Raw genomic sequence first — 14,067 nt, forward strand, 5'->3', positions numbered from 1 at the left:
CGACCCACTTAGTAAAGTAATCGGTTGCGACTATTATCCATGCATGCTTGGCAGCTCCGGAGGATGGCGTGATTTTGCTGATTACGTCCATGGCCCATCCTCTAAACGACTATGGTTTGATGACCAAATGCAATGATTCGGCCGGGACCCTTTGTATAGGTCCGTGGATTTGGCACTGTACGCATCCTCGTGTAAACTCGATACAATCCTTTAGTATTCTTTGCCAAAAGTAACCGTGTCGTCGAAGTAGCCATCACATTTTTCGTCCGGATTGATGAGCTCCGCAAACCCCTTCATGGACTTCTGTGATCGCCCGAGCACCCTTTTGGGGGCTGAGGCATAGCAGTAGCAATCCATCCTCCCCTTTTCGGTATAACTCGTTTTGGTACGTGACATAGTTCGTGGCGTGGACTCGTGTCTTGCGACTATGTTTTCCATCGGGATTGTCAAGGTATTGCATAATGGGTTTTCTCCAATCATTTGGTGTTGCCTCGACGGTACAAACCTCTATAGTATCTTGTCGGTCTAGCAATGAAGGTAAAGACATGACCCGAGTGCGTATTACATCGTTGCGCCGGAGGATTTGCTGGTTGACCAAGGCTGGGTATAGTTGTCGTAACACCGGTATTTCCCGGCCTAGCTTACCCCCCAGGAGTTGTGCACCAGAGGCAATTTGAGCCAACTCGTCCGCGTCGGTATTATGGATCCGGGAAATATGTTCGAACGTAATACCGTCGAAGGACTCGGCCAAATAGCTGGCAACCATGTGGTAGGGTGCCAGGGTACAACTCATGCAGCGGAAAGACCCATTAAGTTGGTTAATCACAAGCTCAGAGTCGCCGAGGACGAGGGCACGGGTGGCCCGCAAGTCATGAAGGAGGCCAAGGCCGATGATTAGGCCTTCATATTCGGCCTGATTATTGGTGTAGTCAAAATCCAACTTAAGCAAAAAATATCAACGATCGTGATTAGGAGATTGAATGACAACTCCAACGCCGGTCGAGGATGAAGTACTGGACCCGTCAAAATACATCGTCCAATAGTTGTCGCGTGTTTCAACCATGCCGATTTCGACATCAGTGTCCCCAAAACCGTAGGGGGAGGGGTGGTGAGCAAGGAAATCGGCCAATGCTTGGCCTTTGACAGCTTTCTGGGGCACGTATTGCAGGCTAAATTCGGACAACGCCATCGTCCACTTCCCAATTCTCCCTTTTACGATTGGCCGGGTAAACATGTACCGGATAACGTCGGTCTGGGTAATGACTTGTGTGACCGACGGAAGCATGTAATGTTGGAGCTTGGAGGCGGCGAAGAACACGGCAAGACAGAGCTTCTCAACGGCGGAATAATTGATCTCCGGTGGATTAAGATTTCGACTGAGGTAAAAAATAGCCTGCTCTCGCCCGACATCATTGTCTTGGGCAAGGAGGCAGCCGATGGACTCTTCAGCCGCCGAGATATATAGTTTGAGGGGTTTACCGTGCCGAGGTGGAACAAGGAAATGTGGTGTCGTGAGGGAGACTTTGATTTGTGTAAACGCCGCTTTATGCTCGTTCGTCCATGTAAATGTATCCGAGTCCTTAAGTTTCAAAAGCGTTGAAAACGCTTTCATTTTCCCTGCCGAGTTAGCGATAAATCGGCTGAGAAAATTTATCTTGCCGGGTAAGGACTGCAACTGTTTCTTCGTAGTCGGGGGTGGAGCACTGATGATTGCACGTGCTTTATTTTCGTCCACTTCAATCCCACGGTGATGTACCAGGAAACCGAGAAAATTACCGGCTGACACACCGAATGCACATTTGGCAAGATTCATTTTGAGATTGTGTTGGAGCATATGAAGGAAAGCTTGTCGGAGATCATCCACATGAGTCCGCCGTTGTTTGGATTTAATTACAACATCGTTAATATAGACTTCGACGATGGTTCCAATTAAGTCATGAAATATGGTGTTCATTGCCCGTTGGTATGTGGCGCCGGCATTTTTGAGGCCGAATTGCATAACAACCCATTCGTAAGTGCCGAGTGTCCCCAGGCAGCGGAAAGCAGTTTTGTGCACATCGGCTTCAGCAATGAAAATTTGGTTGTACCCGGCATGTCCATCCATAAAGGATAAGATCGCATGATTCACCGCGGCATCGATTAATAGATCTGAAATCGGCATTGTATACTCATCTTTGGGAGTTGCCAGATTCAGATTTCTGAAATCGATGCAGATGCGCAGTGCACCATTCTTCTTTAAGACAGGAACGATATTCGCCAACCATTCCACATATAAAGAGCTGTCCGAATGAACCCGGCTTTCAAAAGTCGAACCAGTTCATCCTTGATACCGAGTTGCACTTCGGTCGAGAATCGATGAGGTGGTTGCCGAAAAGGTTTACATCCGGGCTTAATACGTAATTCATGCTCGACAAGAGTGCGATCTAAGCCGGGCATTTCATGGTAGCTCCAAGCAAAACAATCTTTGAACTCTGTAAGCAAGGCACAAAGTTCGTCCTTCATTTGTTGGGGAAGTAATGCACTAATAAACAAAGGTCGTGGGTCGTCAGCCGTCCCAACGTTAATCTCTTCCAGGGGGTCCTTAACTTGGGGCTGATGATCTTCGAGCTCGGCCGGGGCGGTTCGAACTTTGTCAAGGGATAAGACAGGACCATTATTTCCTTCGGCAAGGAACTCGACGAGGTTAACGCCCGAATTTGGTTGTTGAGATATAGTATACCAATGGGCCAGCAGTCGTTCCATAGTAGATGAAACCGTGGCCCTACGTTCCTCCCGATCGGTGTCAAACATCGGCTTCGGGGAGAAAGTTGGCTAATCCGAGTCTCGCCGAATCCTGGTGGACAGTCTCGGCGCCAACCTCGATAGCTTTCTGAACAGAAATCTGAGTCGGTCGTCCTTCATCATTGAAGCCTTGCAAAGTAATGTAGCCGACGTAGTCATCATAGTACCGTGCTTGGATCATGTTGGTTTCGAAGGGTTGGCTATCGGCCGGGTGAACAGTGACCGATTTGCCGTCCCAAAAAATGAGCACTTGATACAATGAGGAAGGAATACAGCTGGTTTGGTGAATCCAATCTCGACCGAGTAGTGCATTATACTCGGTTTTAGAATCGACCACGAAAAAGGCGGTCATGTGAATGCGACCAGCAATATTCACTGTTAGCGGAAGGACACCTTTGGTTTGGGATTTGTCACCGACGAAACTACTCATTGTGATCCCTGACGAAATAAGTTCGTCATTAGAGCAACGTAAGGCTTTCATGATGTTCATAGGCATGATATTGACAGTAGCTCCACAGTCGACAAAAACTTTAGAAATTGGATATCCCTCGATATGGGCCGTCACATACAATGGCTTTAAATGATGGAGGTTGGCCGATGGTGAACGAGGAAATAATTCGGCCAAAGCTGCTTTGATATTGTCATCTTTTGTTGTAGAGTCAACTTCAGCAACGGAGACGAAATCAACATGGCCGGCTTCCTCGGCGACTACATCACCATCGAGGAAATTTAGCTGAGCTGTGCTGGATTGAAAAGCAGCAAGTAACACATGGACCATATTGATTTCCATGTTATCCAAGACGGATGGGCCCATCAGGTTAGGATCCTCCTCGTTAACCTTATCTCTCGTCTGGTTGGCGACTACAGCTTCCGTTGTTGTCAGAGTTGGACAAAGAGACTCTTCTGCTCCTTCTTCAAGGGTTTGATCCTGTGTTGTTGCTTCGGCAGCTTGTTGGTTCTGCGTTATCACCTCAAGTGAGGTTGAGGTCGACAGTGTGTTTGGGGTCAAGATCCGAGCCTGCTCCTGGTAGTGTATCCGGGCATCCCTGGTGTCGAGATAAGCATCCAATCGCGCAACACGTGCTATTTCATCGGTCGTAAGGCCGAAGAGAGAAACAACCGAAAATACTTCGAAGTGATATCGTAAATACTGAAGATCCTCTATTGAGAAAGGAAGGTCGGCTGCATCGATATCAGTGTATAGGTCGACTTCAAATCCAAGGACACGAGCTTCTCGTATGTGCTGGAATCTTGCTTTCAATCCTGGGTCTGAGGTCTTCTGAATGATTAGCTCGGCATCAGGACAAATCAGGACTAGATCAATTGTATCCTGACATGCCTTCGGCAAGCCATACAGATCATTGGCCGAATGTTTCTTATGGAATTCTCGCATGTACTCCAAAGCCTCCCCGAGGAATGGTGGGTGCAAATTCCGTCGAATTTTAATCAAAGGTTCTTGTATGGCCGGCGGGGGTAATTTACTTTCGGCCTCCTGCCTGAAATGCTCGAGGCGTGCCTTCATCTCCCCCGGGCGAAGAAGAAGTTTGATCCGTTTATCAGCCTCTTCGAACGTGGTTTCGATATCTCGGTTGACCAGCCGTTTCCCTTGAACCAACTCTGTCATAATAGCTGGAGGTGGTCGTTCATCATCAGTAACAATTGTGTCCTTCAACCGCCATTGAGGAGCCGAAGTTTCTTGGGCCGCTTGTCGGCGGGCCATGCAATCTATCCTTTGGTGCCGGCGTTTCTGGGATTTGGACAGTGCGGTGTAAACGCCTTTCGAAGAATGATATGTATACCAACGTTGATCGCTAGGTTTAGGAGGTTTGAAAGTTTTTTGGCTCCGCGATGACTCCGAACTGCTAGAATTACGTTTATAGTAGTCATCGTCGTAAAATGAAGCATTAAAATCAAGACGTCGCCTGACTGAGGGTGCCTCTTCCATCCTCACTTTGGGACCGAGCCTATCAAAAACCCCTTGATGTTGGCCTACGTCGGCAACCTTCTGCTGGGTTGCGGCCGTAGGTCGTTCCGTTATAAGCGAAGAGGGCTTCTCCTCTGACTCACTGCCGACCTTTGCTCTACATTTACTGCACAAAACCGCTGTCCCACTGTCTTCATCGGTGGTATAATCTATCATAGGTTTGACAATAGCGGGTCCCGTTAAAGCTGTAGGCGGTTTGTGTGAATGAAAATCGGCCATGAAACGTGGCCGAGAACTCTGATTTCGAAAGTGTTGCGTCGCAACATCTTCGGCCTTCCCTTTCCCTTTGTCTTTAGGTAGGCACACATCGACCATATTTACTGTTGCCGTGGGGAACGGGTCAGTATCAACACTCATCTTCTTCTCTGGAAATTTCAGTTTGCCATTATCAATCCAGCTTTGGACGTTGTCTCGAAACACGACACAATTGTTTGTCGTGTGTTTGCTTGAATTGTGGTATTTGCAATATATCTTCCCTTTAAGCTCTTCGGCCTTGGGAATGTTGTGCCCAGGCCGAAGTTTGATGATCCTTGCTGATAAGAGTTGATAAAAAATTGCATCGGCTTTTGTAATATCAAATGTATAAACTTTCGACGGTTTCAGTGCTCCTTCAGTAGCCGAGCGGGTTTTGACTTCCTTAGAATCAACTTGAGTCAGTGCCTTGCAGACGTATGGCTTATCTATCACTATCTCAGCTGCATCCACACTAACACATTCATCCTCGGTTGATGCATAACTGACAGTAGGATTCTTGTAAATCGTCCCCCGAGATGGAGTTTTCGAAATCTTTTCCTCGTGGAGCAAATCATCATACTGCTCGACATGCTGTGCTAATTCGTACATATCCCGAAAGTTTACCCCCAAGAATTTCATTTTGTATTCGACGTCAAGACCGTTCAGAGCAAGTCTGACGAATTCAACTTCGGGGAGAGGCACTCGGCACCAATTCCTAGCTGATTTGAATCTAGTAAGATAATCCATTGGTGACTCGTCGGACGCCTGAGCCATCCTTGCTAGTGAGGATACTGACATTTCCATTCCCGGCCGATAAAACTGCTCATGAAATTTCTCGACCAACTTCTCCCAACTCTGGACGGAGTTCGGTGGGAGGTTAATATACCAAGCGAATGCTGAGCCGATCAACGAAAAATTGAAAAGTCGCAGCTTGTGAAAGTCACTATTAACGTATCCGCACTGTGCGGTGAAGCGAGCTACATGTTCTAACGAGGATAAGGACGATTCTCCGGTAAAAAGGCTAAAATCTGGGATCTTGAAACCTCTAGGGTATTCGACCTGTTCCACGTAAGCTGGATACGGGTGTATAAACTTAGGGAACTTCAGCCCTTTCTTCATGGCTGAATCGATCATCCGTTGAACTTCGGTCATATCGACGGGCATTACTTCCGCTCTCTGGTCGGATCCGTCTGACCTACTATTCGACCCTCCTCCTTTTTCCAATTGAAGTGGCCTGAGCCGAGCAGGAATTGGCTCGGCCGGTGCACTTGATAATAGATTATTCCTTGGCGGCAAATGCTGGGCAAGATCGAAAATTCTACCATCGCTGACCTTACTAACCAGTATTTCGAGTAATCTGGTTTGTGCTTCACTGGAAATGCGTATCACGTCATGAAGCTTATCGATTCCTCGACTCAATGTCTGTTCAACTGTCCGAGATTGCTCGTCAAGCCGTTTTCGAATAAACGACCTTGTGGGTGGATCGGATCCTTCGCCACCATTTTCATCACAATCTTCTATTACTCCTTCATTGAGAACGCAAGTGTTCCTGTCGGGAATTTCAAGACTGCGAACCTGACCGCCGAGATTAACTTCCCTCTCTCGGCGAGTTGCGCTCGTAGACTCAGGTGTCACGGCGCTGATGGGATTTTGCGCTTGTGGCACATGGTGTCCTGCGTTCTGATTTGGTAGATCGGATGTCGACTTTCCCATAGTTGTTTTCTTTTTTACCAATCGTGTTTCAATTGGCATGAACTTCGTAGTCTAGCACTGGGTCCCACTGGGCGTGCCAAAATGTTGACCCTAGAAACTACCAAGCCTACGTGGCGCGCAGGTCGAGTAATCTATAAGCTAACTACGTCCTTCGGTGAATGCGGGGCGTGCCAACTCGTCGGCCGAGCTCGGCCGAGGAGTAAATTTTGTTGATGTTGCGTTGGGCGCGCGGCTGACTTCTGCGTCTTGCGATTGCGGCCGAGAAAGGAACACGTCTCGGCCTCTTGGGCTCTCGAACCTGAAGACAAGATTACTATTCTTACGAAGTTCACGAGTCGTCGTCGTCGGATTCAGTCACAGTGATGTTATTCGTCAGAGTAAACTCACGCCGAATCGACACCAGAGTGTAAGGGCACAAATACTCAAAGCAAATATAAGTTTTAATGGTGAACGTGGTTCGGCCGTCCGAATGCCGAACTCTAAATCCCACTTGAGAATATCCAATCATAAAATAACTCGGCAAGCAAAGCGCCGAGCTCGATATATCGTAACACCTCAATTCGCCGAGAAGGCTAATGAGATGACCTCAATCAATAAGGATCCGGAAATCCTCCTTGACAGAGACTTGGATAGGTAATCAACCGTTCTCGCCGCAGTGCTGTTGATGCCAACGGAAGATACTGCGAGATCGACTGATTCTACGGTGACAGAGCTATCTATGCCGACTTAAGATATCACCGGTTGCTTTCACAGTGCTGTTGATGCCAACGGAAGATGTGTCAGCGAAAAAGAAAGAAAAATCTCAAGTTGTTGAGTTTGCGCAGGGCAGTTTTGTATTGATTTGTAGGGGGCTTTGAATGATGCGCATCCTCTTCTATTTATAGCAACGGCTCCCCCCAAGGTCGAGTTAAAAACCTACTCGGACTAGGTCTTCTTCTCCTGATCAGCACCAACTCGACCAGTCCTACTTTCACTAGGATTGTGAACCTAGTCCTTAACCGAGCCGGATTTGCTTCCGGGTCCTGCCGAGACTCCTCATTGCATTAGGACTCGACTTCTTGCATTATGACCTAGCTGACCTAGGTTTGGAGGCCCACGTACTAAACGATCCATGGTATTCTTGTCGCAAGGCCTTCTGGGCCGAGAATGATTCTATACTCGGCCCAAACTATTATTTTGGGCCCAAACAGTAAACTTTATTTTTAAAAGTCTTTTCAGTATGGAAAGGAGTGTAAAAGTGATTGGTAAAACTTTGGTGAAAAAATGATGTAATTGTATACAATGATAAAAATGAACATGATAGTGTGAGTGATAACCACAAGAACAGTAGCTAGGACAATAGTTGTGATGGTGATGTGGTGCTAATAAAGGGGTGTGTTGGTTGGTGAGCTGTAGAGGTAACACTGGTGATAGTGGTGACAACAATAGCAATGATAGTAACAGGATGTAGACGTATGCATTTTCCCTTTAGAAACAAATTAATTTTTCCAGCACACTCCACTTCAAATTTCTCGTTACGTCCTCTTCTTTTCCATCATTAAAAAATGACTTTTTTTTTTAATTAAAAAAAAAAACATCAACTCGTACAACGGAGTTTCTCTTAAAAACAGAAAAATATGCCAAAAATAATTGTCTTTTGTAGTCTTTTGTCAACAATGGCGGCTACCTTCGGAAGAAGAGATTTTTCAGTATTTCCGTCACACGAAATGTTACATCATGTATCTTTACATAAATGGTGGGTTACGTATATTAAAAGGTTAATAACTTAAAAATTAAAAGTTTCCACCACTTGCATAAAAACACATGTTGTATCATCCGTGTTCTCGTCACAACTAAAAATTTTCCCTTCGGAAGATCCCAGCAAACTTCCTCATTTTTTTCCCTTTAGTCACTGAGTTATCGTAAACAACTAAAACTTGGCTTTTAAGAAAAGAACAAATACTCCACTCTATATAAAACCATGTCTTTCATTGAGCAGAAACAAAATTAAAACCCTTAACCTTCAAGAGATTCCGTAAACCCTTCGGTCAGAAACGAAGATGATTGGGGGAATGTGGCCTCAAATGGGCTCGGTGATAGCGAGTATGGTGTTCGTTATCACCATATTTCAACGATACCTTCCCCTCCAACTTCGGGACCATGTCGAAGGATACACTCAAAAATTAGTGGGCTTTGTCTACCCTTACATCCAAATCACCTTTGATGAATTCACCGATGATTTCCGCAACCAAAGCGAAATCTATTCCGCTATCCAGAGCTACCTCAGCACAAAATCTTCCACTTTGGAATTTTTGAGTGATTTCAATTGGAGCAGGTTCGTGAATCTGTCAACAAAGTTTTATCAAAATTTCATAATTTTATCCCCAAGCATCTGATCGTGGCAAATTAATTTATGGTCAACGTGCAGTGTTGGCAGATGGGGCTGCAGAGCTTATTTGCGAATTTTGGGCTGGAAGATGATGGATTTTGAACTTGGACTCTTCTTGGAACTTGAAGAGGAGGTCATAATATTTAATTCAAGACGTTTTGGGCCTGATTTGGAGCCATGAAAGTCTAGAAACGTGGCTATTTCTTTGCTGGGCAGATTTCCTAGTCAAAATAAGAATGTAATTCCTAGTTATCTTTTTAATATTTTATTTCCTTATTTTTAGAAAACCTTTTCTATGAGGGTTTTAATTTGGAGTAGTATAAATAAGGCTTTTTAGCCATTAGGAAAGGGGAGGAGAACACGGGCACTACTTTAGAGAGCTTTTGAAGTTTATTTTCAAGGTGTTTCCTTTCCATGTTCTTAATAATATTTTGTTTTATGATTATTCGTAACTAGTTTCTTTTGCTAGGGCGAAGCCTTGAGCCTTAGTAAGAATATGTAGTTTCTTTTCAATTTACTTATGATATTATGCATGCATGTTTTGAATTATTGATCACCGTTTTAAGCCACTACTACAAAAGTGGCTTATTTTGTCGATGACTGGTGTTGGTTTTATATAATATACTGGCGGATAAGACATTTCTGACACCCTCTTTACATGGTGTCGGAATTACTGTCGAGTATAACCGACATAGCTTTTAATCTTTATGAATGGTGGTGTCGCTTAAAAAGAAAATCGTGTCAACATGAAGAATCGTGTCACTTCTACCCGACACTAATAATAATTTTTAAATACTGTAAAACCCAGTGTCGGTTGTAGCCGACACTAATAATTATTTTTTAATATTTTAAAACCCAATGTTGACCCGTTCCGTTCCGTTCCCATTACTTCACTTGACTCTCTCTCTCTCTCTTACGCACACATCAGTTCCCTCACATGGGTTTCTTTCTCTCTTTCTGACACACATGCCTCATTTCTCTCACTTTTTTTTTAACTGGTTCTTTTTCACCCCCTCTCTTTTCCGTCTCCATCACATCTCTCTGCACCCACCCACTCAACCTTCTTTCATCCCTCTCTCTCTTTCCTATTCTCTCTCTCTTTCCTCGATTTCTCCATTTCCCATCCCTCCATCTTCTTCTCTTATGAAAAACCACAAATCAAAACACTACAAACATCTCCCTTTATTCTCCACCACACATCTCCCTTTAGCCTACAACCTGCCAAGTTTTATCCCTTCCTCTACCTCTCCACTGCACATCTCCCTTTATCCCACCAATGCACTTCTCCTTTTCCACGCACAGAGCTTCTGGATCTGCTAAGGACACCAAGCCAAGCCAAGTTCTACATAATGGGTTCCACCACTGTTCATCACGTACCCCAACTAGTTCTCGAGCTCTTGAGTCTTGACTTGGTAAGCCTCCATACTACTCCATTTCATTTCAGTTTCCGTTTTCTAGCTTGGTTTCGAGCTTGCATGTAAACTTAAAACCCACACCGTGGTTGAAAAAATGAATGTGGGTTTTGTTCATTTCGATATGTTCAATGCGAAGAAGATGAGATAATTAGTGTGATTTGGAGATCTTTGTGCTTAGATTGGAAAATGTAGGAAAGCAGAAACGACTTTTTGAATTTTGAGGAAATAATAATTCGTTTTCCCTCCTAAACGAATCGTTTTCATTTCCCCAAAAACTCAGGGAGAATGGAAGCTACGAAAGGCACCAAGGGCGTCGGCGGAAGAAGTCGGTGTCCAAGTTAGTTAAAGCCGACCTCCAATTCCTTTTCGGTTGTATCCCTCGTTTCCTCAAAAAGGGACGCTACGCCCAATGTACTGGTACTAGCGCTCCCATTTACCTCGCCGCCGAGGTAATTTCCCGATCCATATTTCTCAGATATAAACATTTCCTGCTTATATATATTTTTATACTTTGCTAATTATTATTAATAATTGAGATAGATTTTTTTTTAAATATTATTAAAAATTTGTGGTGTCATTTATGGGCGACATTATATTGGTTATTTTATTTTTCTAGGTGTCAATTATGACTGACACTAGTCTGCTCCATCAACAGCTTTTGTCAGTCTCAGTGTCACATTTAACCGACATTACTACCCTTTTTTATTTTATATTGCTTTCTTCTTCATGTCGGATTCTTCATGACGGATTAAGAGGACTAACCGACATCAAAAGCCTTTCGTGATGCTAGCATTGATGTCGGTTCCCCTATCCGACATTGCATGATTTGATGTCGATTTTTTACGAAAAATCCAACATTAATTAGGATTTAGTGTTGGTTTTTGCACCGCTAGTGATAACCTCTTTTGTAGTAGTGAACTATCTAAGTATTTTAGTGATTCGCTACCATTAGGATATTTAGAAAAATAATTTGATGCAATTTTGGTCGGAAGGTTCCCTGAAATTGGCGCTGGCTTCTTGTGGTTAATAATTGTAATTTCATTTAGGATTAACACCACGTCTTAAGGGTTGCATGATTTTTCAAAGGGTTTTCATAAAACTTAATGAGTCTTTCAAGTTCATATTTGATTTGAACATTCGAATGGATTTCATGTTAGATATATGTTCCATGTTGGAGGTTCCAAATAGAATATATCTTAGGAAAACCTAACATTATAAATATGCATGGATAATTCATAAGTAATTGGAAGAACTACGTAGGATTGCTAATGTGACGGATGAACCCTAGGGCTTTAAATTGGTTTCTAGTTGACTTATTTAATTTTTTTTAATTTAAATTCGTTTTTATTATATTAAATTCCAAAATCAATATTTTCAAAACTTTGTTTTAAATAATTAATTAAGAGTTTGTTTTAAACATAAATTATTCATTCAATCCCTGTGGAAAACGATTTTGCTTGAGCTGCTACAATATCTGTTGGCTGATAGAACTTTTAATCTACATTATTGTTGTAGTACTTTACGGAAAATTTTGACTACTATAATCCTGCTTACAACACTAACGTGTTGAATGAAAGATTATGACCTCCTCTTCAAGTTCCAAGAAGAGTCCAAGTCCAAAATCCATCATCTTTCAGCCCAAAAGTCACAAATAAGCTCTGCAGCCCCATCTACTAGCACTGGGCATAAATTAATTCGTCACGATTAGATGCTTACGGATAAAATTATGAAATTTTGACACAACCTTCTTGACAGATTCATGAACCGGCTCCAATTGAAATCACTCAAAAATTCCACCGTTTGATTATTTTATGCTCAGAACAAGTTCGCATGTCCTACATTAAAAACACATAGCAAAACATCAAAATCTCACCAAAATAATAACTAAAATATACCAAGAATAGGAAATAATATATAGTATAAAATCGACTCATGGTGAAGGACAACACTGAGCTGAGGAAGCTACTGATTGACACGTCGAGTAAGTCTATAATTGTGATTGAGGACATTGATTGCTCGCTTGATCTTACCGGACAGCGAAAGAAGAAGAAGGACAAGGATGAAGGGGGCATGGAAGAAAAGGATCCAGTTCGAAATAAGATGGAAGATGAAGAAAACACACAGAGCAAGGTGACTCTTTCAGGGCTGCTAAACTTTATCGATAGGATTTGGTCAGCTTGTGGAGGGGAGAGACTGGTCGTGTTTACGACTAATTATGTGGACAAACTTGATCCTGCGGTCATTAGAAGAGGAAGGATGGACAAGCACATAGAGTTGTCCTACTGCTGCTTCAAAGCATTCAAAGTGCTTGCTAGGAATTATTTGGATTTGGATTCACACGAGTTGTTTGAAACGATTGCGCGTTTGTTGGGCAAAACCAATATGACTCCTGCTGATGTTGCTGAGAACTTGATGCCTAAGTCTGTTATACAGGATGCTGAGTCTTGTTTGAAGAACTTGATCGAAGCGCTTGAGGAGGCAAGAGTGAAGGCCGAGGAAGAAGCGAAATTAAAGTCAGAGGAAGTAGAAAAATTCAAGGCAGAGAGAGAAAAGGAGAAAGACCAGTCTGCTAGTTGAAGAAAAATGTAATGGAACATAAGATGCAACGCGCGAAGAAAACAAAGTGCTTGAAGGTGTAAGAAATATAGTGAAATTATCTGTATAAATTTCAACCTTTCTTAAATTGTGCTTGTACAGCCTGATCAGTGTGTGGTTTTCCTTAATATGTAATAAGAATTATTTTATGGTGTTGTAAGTATGGCACATAAGCGTTTTCGATCATCAAGGACATATGTAACCTGTGCCGCAAGGAAATTGTTCAGAAAAAGCTTTTTACGAACAATTGATCTCTACGATAAAATGTGTGTGTGTAAATACATATATGTCAATTAGAAAGCTCTGCGATGAGTGAAAGAAGATTTTGCACACCGGTTTCTACAGGCAGAATTCATCACCGGAAGAAAGCATGAGTCCAAATGGAAGACTAAAGCGCCGGCCTATACGTAAAATACTAAAAAATGAAAAGAAGAGCGAAAGAAGATTCATCACCGGAAGAAACCATGACACACATTGACATCATTCAGTTATAATGTGTTATAGTTATACCGTGGAAGTTAATATAATGAATCAATGATATCATATTCGCCAACAAAAGAGGTGCATGGTTTTCCCACCAAACATTCTAGTTCAGAGTAACTTTGGGACCATACTAAGAGGCATTTTCTTTGCCACGAACTACAATTCAAACCGAGAGGAACGTACCATGTGACGTTGAACTGAAAGATGATGATGACATCATTGTTATTGACGTCATGGAACTAATAATAATTTCCATTGGCTTGTTAACCTATGGAGCAAGTAAACGAGTCCACGATTCTTCCACGCTAACACACACACACGCACCCCAACTTCTTTGCATTGAGACAATTCCACCAGGCAATTTTTGAACCATAATGTTTAATTATATTAACACAGAATAATCAATGCCGACTCACCGCAAAACCCCTTTCCCATTAAATATATTTTAATTAATCTCATGGATTATGATGTCTGTGATCTTGAGTGAACGACGG

General features: G+C 43.0%; 2 protein-coding genes and 1 long non-coding RNA gene across 3 annotated transcripts; 2 read left to right on the plus strand and 1 right to left on the minus strand.

Annotated features, from left to right (window-relative positions):
* Nucleotides 1-2,782: 2,782 nt before the first annotated feature.
* On the minus strand, nucleotides 2,783-6,712 carry LOC139188091 (uncharacterized). Its single transcript, XM_070805158.1, has 4 exons — nucleotides 5,230-6,712; nucleotides 4,137-4,914; nucleotides 3,055-3,827; nucleotides 2,783-2,910 (listed from the first exon to the last, which is right to left on the minus strand). Exons 1-4 carry the CDS (start codon nucleotides 6,710-6,712, stop codon nucleotides 2,783-2,785), a joined length of 3,162 nt encoding a protein of 1,053 aa, XP_070661259.1.
* Nucleotides 6,713-8,692: 1,980 nt separating this feature from the next.
* On the plus strand, nucleotides 8,693-9,525 carry LOC103421488 (uncharacterized). Its single transcript, XR_011571152.1, has 2 exons — nucleotides 8,693-9,026; nucleotides 9,120-9,525. It is a non-coding gene; the product is annotated as an uncharacterized lncRNA (long non-coding RNA).
* Nucleotides 9,526-10,808: 1,283 nt separating this feature from the next.
* LOC108174000 (AAA-ATPase At3g28580-like) lies at nucleotides 10,809-13,337 on the plus strand. Its single transcript, XM_029107785.2, has 2 exons — nucleotides 10,809-10,944; nucleotides 12,533-13,337. The coding sequence occupies exon 2, from the start codon at nucleotides 12,566-12,568 to the stop codon at nucleotides 13,070-13,072; it is 507 nt and encodes a 168-aa protein (XP_028963618.2). The 5' UTR covers nucleotides 10,809-10,944; nucleotides 12,533-12,565; the 3' UTR covers nucleotides 13,073-13,337.
* Nucleotides 13,338-14,067: the final 730 nt, after the last annotated feature.

Source organism: Malus domestica, chromosome 09 (genome assembly GCF_042453785.1).
Source record: "Malus domestica chromosome 09, GDT2T_hap1".
In the NCBI taxonomy this organism is placed as follows: domain Eukaryota; kingdom Viridiplantae; phylum Streptophyta; class Magnoliopsida; order Rosales; family Rosaceae; genus Malus; species Malus domestica.

Bases quoted from the DNA above. Each gene is read 5' to 3' on its own strand.
- LOC108174000 (XM_029107785.2), top strand. From the start codon at position 12,566: ATGGAAGAAAAGGATCCAGTTCGAAATAAGATGGAAGATGAAGAAAAC.
- LOC139188091 (XM_070805158.1), bottom strand. From the start codon at position 6,712: ATGGGAAAGTCGACATCCGATCTACCAAATCAGAACGCAGGACACCAT. The intron at 4,915-5,229 runs GCAAATACCACA...AACCTATGATAG, and splicing joins GCTTAAAGGGAAGATATATT to ATTATACCACCGATGAAGAC. The intron at 3,828-4,136 runs GTATGGCTTGCC...TCTCGACACCAG, and splicing joins AAACATTCGGCCAATGATCT to GGATGCCCGGATACACTACC.